The sequence below is a fragment of the Lissotriton helveticus genome, chromosome 7, assembly GCF_964261635.1.
Source record: "Lissotriton helveticus chromosome 7, aLisHel1.1, whole genome shotgun sequence".
Lineage (NCBI taxonomy): Eukaryota > Metazoa > Chordata > Amphibia > Caudata > Salamandridae > Lissotriton > Lissotriton helveticus.
Window position 1 is genome coordinate 1,509,206,633 of NC_136068.1, and position 7,824 is coordinate 1,509,214,456.

Here is a 7,824-nt window from a genome sequence, read left to right on the forward strand (position 1 = left end):
AAGGTCAAATTTTGCTTCATTCGAGATTCACTCATAAAAGCATATTAAATTACATCTATTTCAGAAATATTCAATTGTTTTAAAAAAATAAGTTACAGGCAAATAAATAAAAACACAATCAATATACAACCGTTAAAAAAGTTCATCTCGATTGCTATATACAAATGACCCATGGATTACAAATACTAATTTTGTACAATGTCTAGCATAGTGAATATACCATTTTAATCTAACACACATTCATCAAACAATACCTAAAAGCTTCTGTCTAATCACCCATGATTAACCTAAATATTTAGCAGTTGCTATTGAGATGGGCAATACAATGCTGGTGCGTATGATTCTTAAGGCTTCAGAACTACTAATAGTACCTAAGGTCTTACACAATGGAGTTAGCCAGGCTCGTCTTGGAGTTGCATAGGCCGGGCAAGCAAATAAAAAGTGGCCAATAGTTTCCTTAGGATCCCCACAAGCCGTCCACTGTTTACTGTTTTTATCCCTACCGAAGTGAGACCTGAATAAATGTATCATTGGATACCCTTAAGGTAGTTTTAGTCCACTTGCACAACCACTCACCAGCTCTACACACTCGCACGCATTATCATGGCTGTTATATATAAAAAGATGTCCGACAAAGAGCCCGCTCGTGGGGCCCATGGGGCATTGAAGAGCTGGCCCCAAGAGGAGCAAAGAGCCCTATGATGAAGCATGACACCCGGGTAGGTGTGTGAGGGCATCACTTCCTATTAAAGAATAGCCCCCTCAGTACTACCTATTCCAACCTTTCTTAATCCCTTTACCTAATAGGACAAGTACCTCATTTTTGTAACTAGCTAGGCTCTTTATAAATAGACTTGACCATTGAGAAATACAACAAAAACGTAAGCAAATACATGCATCATCTCTACATTTAATTATATCTCCAGGCTGAAATGAGATATAGATGTGGGTTTTGCACCAATAGATAGTCATACATGTTTCAAAAATTAATATTTTTAATTAGTGCACAAGGAGTCCATAGAGGCACATAGGCCATAGGGATGTATTTGTTTGAACACGTTAATGTTAACTTTTAGAGAAAAGCTATGCCACAGAGATGTGCAAACAATTCAGCAGTGAAAGAGTTAAGATTTCAAAGTGAGAACTGTATGGTTTGACTCCAAAAATCTGTGGCTGCAAGTACTGCTATTTACAGCTTCCTCGGTCATTAGATACTTTACACTTTACTTTACCAGGCTGATATTTGATTATATTGAGGGGCTGTGAATTTCTGTCATCTGTTTAATGAAATGCTTTTCCCCTCTTGTTTTGTTCTCTCTTCTTCTCAACCCCCCCTTTTTTGTCTCCATTAGGTCTGCCATAGACTTACACGAATAAAACGGTTGTCTTGCAAATAGCAGTCATTCCTCATTGAAGGTGTAGGAGGATCAGAGGGTGTCTTCTTCCCTATTCCCTCCCTTCTTTTTGCTTTTTCATGGTTCTGATGAAGCGCTCAAGGATCCATTAGGGACCGCGAAACATGTCTACCCCGCACCACCAGACACGATAGCACTTTTCACACACGGGTAGAGAGAAGTGGGAATCGCTTTGTTTCCATTCCCACTCTACTAGCAGAACCAGCATCTCCACACTGTCTTGATTTTAGCTTAACCACTTGTACCCTTCAATAAATACGTTTGGACTACAACTGGTTATTTTATCTACCCTCACTCTCATCACTTGGTCCCACACACCCACATGCACAACTGCGGCACCTCCTAAAAGATCTCCACTAAAGTGCCTTTTATGAGGGCCCGTGAGGGACTGCAGCACCACCTCTATGCGGAGCAGTGCCCAATGATGACGCTTTACACTGGCAAGGGTGTGTGAGGGCACAACATACAGGAGGATCATTCTCCTCACTCACTTTTGCCTTCCTTCTTTGGAGACATCCGCAGTAGAAATTGGTATACCATAACCTCTACTGCTCCATGAGGAAGGCACACAAGGGTGTTGTTACTAACGTCTTCCACTTGGGAAAAAGTTTAATGAATGATAAGTAGATGTGTGATCGTAATCAGGTTCCCAAGGCAAGCACAAAGATCTTTCCGTAGGATATAAATGCAGGCTTATACTTGTGAGTGATGAAATATTCTTGGTATGCCATAGTGACTGAGGTTCCAAAACCTCTGAAAGTGGCTGGTCCTTAGCACACTCAGTGTAAATGCACAGGTAACAGTTGGGCGAAGATGGCCCAGGAGATTGCTTTTGCAAATAGAGGGCTAGTAGTGCTGTGAGTGACTTTTACACCAAGGATCTTTTCACCAGGGGGGATCACTCCTCATTCTTCCAGGTGACACCTCTGATCTAAGTTAATGAGACTCAAGTTTACTTAACTGGTCTCCTGTGGTTTAGTTGTACAATCTCCATTTTGCATTAACACCAACAAATTGATTTCATTTAGAGGCCATTTCCTAAAGTGTTTTAACAGATGCTGCTCTTCCTAGACTCCAATTTGTTGAATTAAGAAAACAGAATCCAGGTTCCTCTGTAACCCGTATATCAATTCAGTCTGTACTCTGCAATCTAGAAGAAACAATGAGCAGGGCCTTGTTTCGTATACACTTGACGGAGGCTCAAAAGTGCCTGGGACACTGAAGGACTGAATTCATACTGACATGTATAGTAGTGATGAAGCATTCAATGCAAATGGCTATCAAAAAGTAACTATAAGAAATTGTCAAATTGTTTTGTATTTGTTCAGTATTTTTTTAATAAGGGTATCAGGAACAAAACGTCCACTTCCTGCTTCTGTTCTTCATTGGAATTGTCAATGGGAAGAACAGAGTGTGGGAAGTTCATCCACAGGGCCTCTTCACTCAAAAGCAACATTCTTCCTGTATCTGACAGTCACTTAAAAGCCTAATTTCATATTTCTGATAATTTGGTGCCCCCAAATCAGGATGTCTGTCAAACCTCTATATACACAGAGGGCCTGATTCACAAATTTAAACTTAGACTAAAAGTCTAAGTTTAGACCGTAAGTCTAAGTTTAGACCTAAAGTCTAACTTTAGTAGTAGTAAAGTTAGACTTTTGGTCCAAACTTAGACAAAAAGTCTAACTTTACTAATTGTAAAGTTAGACTTTAGGTCCAAACTTAGAATTCAGGTCTAAACTTAGACTTTTGGTCTAAGTTTACTTTTGTGAATCAGGCCCATAAGGCCTCCTTCCGAAGTGGTGGAATTGAGTCTCAGCTGAAACATGGCAGGAAAGGACACTGCACAACACCTAGCAACCCCCTCATGATAGTAAATCAGGGTGCTATGGTGATTTTTTTTGTCACTTTTTTTGTATTTTGAAATATTATCTATAATTGTTTTCTCGTTACTATTCTAGGTATCTCAGGTGACTGGAGGAATCATTTTACTGATAAGCAGAGAGAGCATTTTGATGAAGTCTACAGGGAGAAGATGCAAGATCTGCCAGTGGAATTAATTTGGGATTGAAACCCATTCCTTTAACCTCCAGAACAAGCGTGGTGTTCTGCAACAGGGTGTTTGTTATATAAAATGATTGTGCGGAGAATGATCCAGGATAACTCTAGTTTCTCTGCTCTATGATTCACTGCTCACCCCAACATCATCATGGACAATCGAAATTAACTTAATCCTGCTACCTCTTTTTATATTAAATAGTCCATGCAATTAAAAGGTTGTTAAAAACAAGGCAGAAGGCCATATCCATCTATGCAGCCAGGATATGTATCCATCGGGACTGCACCAATGCTGCTACAATTTAGGAAAAAGTTGAAAATGTACTCTTTAAAGAACTCAACATCACAACGCATTTCACAATGCATTAACCATCCACCATACAACTACAATTGTTGACTTTATGCTTGTCTTGGACCCTTTACAGTGCTTCACTGCCTTTTGGCTAGGTAAATGTTATAGAAATGCCATATGCATGCATAAAAAGTCACAATTCCTAAATGCAACTTTAACAGTGCAGGTGTATTGGTGCTCATATCCCCTACGGCAAGCAGTTTTTATGTTTTTCCATTCAGAAAAGATGGCAACCAAAAGACAAGGGAAACGATCTTAGCAAATTTTGTTTAGAGCTTAAAAAATCTATAAATAAATAAATATTTTTACGTGCTTCCTACAAGTAATATTTTGTTCAGTGTTTTATTTGGAAGCAGTGGTGGCTTGCAATGGTAAGCACGGTGTGACAGGGCAGGGCGTGTCAAGGGGGAAAGTTGACGAACAATGGAATATTTATTTATTTATACCTATTCCGTCATCTGTCAACTGCCCCAGCTCCCACCTAGTCCTGCTCTTGCCCCACCACCTACAGCATTTACATTTGCAGGCCATCGCAGTTTGGTAGAATGATATTTGTGGTCAGCTCCCACATGCTGCAAATGATGAAAATATTTCTTGACATTAGTTAACAGCAGATGTATTAAATATTACCATACAACACACTCACATTTGTGAGGTGGGGGTATCCATAAAGCAAGTGGTCCCAATGTCTCAGTGAAAACAGTAATCTCATGCAGAAACCAGCAATCCATTAAAGGCAATTAAATTCACACAATAGAGTTGTGAAGGCTGCTCTACTGGCTAACCACTCCATATGAAGTTTGTAAAGAAGCAACGTTTGAAAAGTCTAACCTCCACAAAGCTCTAAACACTCCTAGAGTAGAAGAAGCTCAGAGCCAGCACAATGCAGTTCAGACAATGTAATGGAGTAACACAAGCTTCAAAATTAGCTAATGTTGGCAAAGTTCTAAATGGGCCCTTAAATGAATAGCAATCTTTCTGCTAAAACAGGTTATTTTGTAATGCATTCGTAAAGTTTTAGACCATGAAGTTTCACAAACATTTAAACAGCAGAGAGCAAAGCCAGCTCAATGTCAGTTACAGTTTTATTAGTCCATACAATGGACAGTCACAGTAGCTCAGAGTTCAAGTGGACTGATATACAGACAGCAGAGACCTCATTACAGGATAGTGATAGTGCCTTTTTGCATCGCATGCCAGGATGTTATTAGAGAAGGGACTGCACAAGTATTTATAGCCCCTGCGGAGAAGCTTTTGTGGCAACTCTTGCGAAATGTCAAGCAAAGTATGTACTCGCACAAACCCAAAGATTTGTTTCTTCATTTGTACAGGTGAGTGGCCCCAGAAAATTATAGAAATCCTTTGTAATTGTCCCTGTATTGTGTTACAGAAACAGGGACATTGAAAAATAAACCATCAGGGGCCATACTACACATTGTACCCAGGGGCGCAAAAGACGTGTGCGTTGGCGTTTTGAACTTCAGAGGCACTATCTAACTGTAGGGATCACAGACCAGACCGCTCTGTAATACTTAGTGTCAGCGCTATCCTCACAGGGTGCTGCCTCACATGGCAGTGGGCCCATGCAAATGAGGAAATCACTTTGCCCTTGTGCCCACGCCATATTACTGATGCAGGCACAGAGGCAAACATGCCCTTAGGAGGTGCTCTAATAGTGCTCCAAAAAAGGTGGCACATTCTTAGTGTTTCCCCAGAAGACAGCTCCTCAAGGGGTGAAAGGGGTTCTCAAGGACCCTCCGGGCATGCAGGTGAAGTCATTCACTGAAAAGTAGGGTTCCAGTGGCCTAGCCCACACTGTCTAGGACTTCCTGGCAATGACAGGCCACCATCGGGAATGGCCAGGCCATTTTGGAAGAAGGAAGCCACTGGCAACCGACATCTAGGACAGTTCACCGTCATAGCTAGATATATTTCACTTAGGGAAATAGTCGTAAGTAACCCTGGGCAAAGCACAACGCTACGCTCGGGTAGTTTGCGAAGTTTTGCGCTACTTCGAACTACCCGAACTGCACGTAGCACAGTGCAAACACGGGTAGTGTAGCGTAGCGGTAATTTTTTGTTTGCTCGTGGTCCTCAACGACGAGTTGGTGACCGTGAGCAAGCAAAATAACATCCTAGCAAGACTTTTTCCTCGTTCGCGATTAGCAACATCAAGTTGCCGATCGCGAGCGTGGAAAATAAACCTCCCGGAAAGATTCTCAACGTGGGGAGGTCAGGTTTCTCATTGCGAGTGGTCGCATATGCTCGCGGCCGCTCGCGATGAGAAACAACCATTCCGCGTTGAGAAAGCAGCAGCTTGAGTAAAAATCTACTCGAGCGGCAGTAAACGACAGCTTGCAGTCTGCAAGATGCCGTATTCAATGATTGCACAGTGCAGACACGCATCCTGCATTGAGCAATCATCGCAAACTGGGTACTACATAGTTCGCATAGTGCTACGCGTAGCTCGCGTAGTGCGAAGTGCACTTCGCGTAGCTATGCGTAGCGCTACTTCGCAAACTATGCCCAGGGTTAGTTGTAAGGTAAGTGCGATGCAGGAAATGGAAATATAACAATTTAAAGCAACAGTTACATGAGACCCCTTCCACTGGTTTGCATGCCATTTGCCCCTGTCTATCTGACTTGTTCACCTAATTGCTACTCCCATGCTACTCCTCCCCTCACAGGGCCTTGTTTTTTATCACAGTGCAGTCCTTATACAAGTGGGCTAGCAGATGTTTGCTCGAACCAAGCAGCAGAATGATTCCCTGTACGACGAAGCATGCTTCTTGGAAACTCGTCCATATTTCCATAGCCATCTGCACAGGATTGGTATAGTGCAGGAAGTGGTCAAACACAAGTAGACCTGACCAACTCTAAACAACTGAATATATTCTAAAGACAACTCCAAGTTGTCTTTACCAATAGCCTAGTGTCCAAATGTTCAGTTTCAAAAGAAAAATGTCAATACACCACATCTTATATGAAAGTAAGAAAGATTTTTGAGTCTGCACAAACTTTGTGAAACAATTTGAGAAAAGGAAGAGTGTACCTCACAGTAGTCACACCAAGGGGGGCTTGCTGGTTGGTACTCACTAGCTCACCCACTTATCATCAGTAACTTTCTTACCCAAAAAGAAAAGAGTGTGCTGCTTCATAGTGTTCTCAGAGGTGAGGAAAGGGGAAGAAACAGTGAAAAACGTGTGTAAATGCAATGTCAGTGCTTGTGTCACTAAAGTGCCCGCTGGTCCCCGTGAGAAAAGAAATGCAATTCTCAAATTTAAAATGAGGTATCACTCACTTGCTAAATGTCATTTTATTTGGTGCCGTGAGATTCTTCATTTTAAAAAATTGTTTAATTTAAGCCATTTTCACAAGCCGAAAGCCGACATGTTTTGTTGTCGCCTATTTATGCTACTTCATCAGGGTTGCCAGGGTAACCAGTATTCACCTCACTTGTGACTCACACCGGACCTGTGGTTGTATGACATTAAAAAGAAGAATGTGCCAACTGTCAAAACCACCATACTTCCAACTGCACTTCAGGTTTATAGCACAACTGCTCTACAATGTGCATAATTACCGAGTGATTGCTGTCATCCCTCGAACCTGTAACCCACTCTTCAGGGGATCACGCACCAACCAGTCACATGTCCCGTGACAACTGCGATCGTCAGTACCACCTAAAATACACATGTTTCAGACATAACACATATTACAAAGATCAAATGCACTCATTATTCGACCCTGTAAAAGGCCCTCACAAGTCTATTGCCAGAATTTTTCATTTGCTGTTTTTCACTCTTACAAAGTAAAAAAAACCTGTGACATGACTACTATGCCCCATTGTGAGCCTTTGTGCCTCACCAGTAACTTACAACACCCATTGTCGAGACCAACCTTACAAGCAAATGGACCTGTGAGCGTTTGAACAGAGGAAACTTTGCCGTCCTCGCCCCTGCTCTCAAGTCCCGCACCCGTTCTTAGCCCTTACCGCTA

The 7,824-nt window shown here is 41.8% G+C and overlaps 1 protein-coding gene across 1 annotated transcript in view; it reads left to right on the forward strand.

Annotated features, from left to right (window-relative positions):
• The window catches only part of LOC144767508 (sulfotransferase 2B1-like), a 465,586-nt gene extending 461,447 nt beyond the window's left edge, over positions 1–4,139 (forward strand). The window contains exon 7 of the mRNA XM_078650925.1: positions 3,377–4,139. Coding sequence (XP_078507051.1) covers positions 3,377–3,486 — 110 coding nt within the window. The 3' untranslated portion in view covers positions 3,487–4,139. The remainder of the gene's footprint in view (positions 1–3,376) is intronic.
• The last annotated feature ends 3,685 nt before the right edge of the window (positions 4,140–7,824 follow it).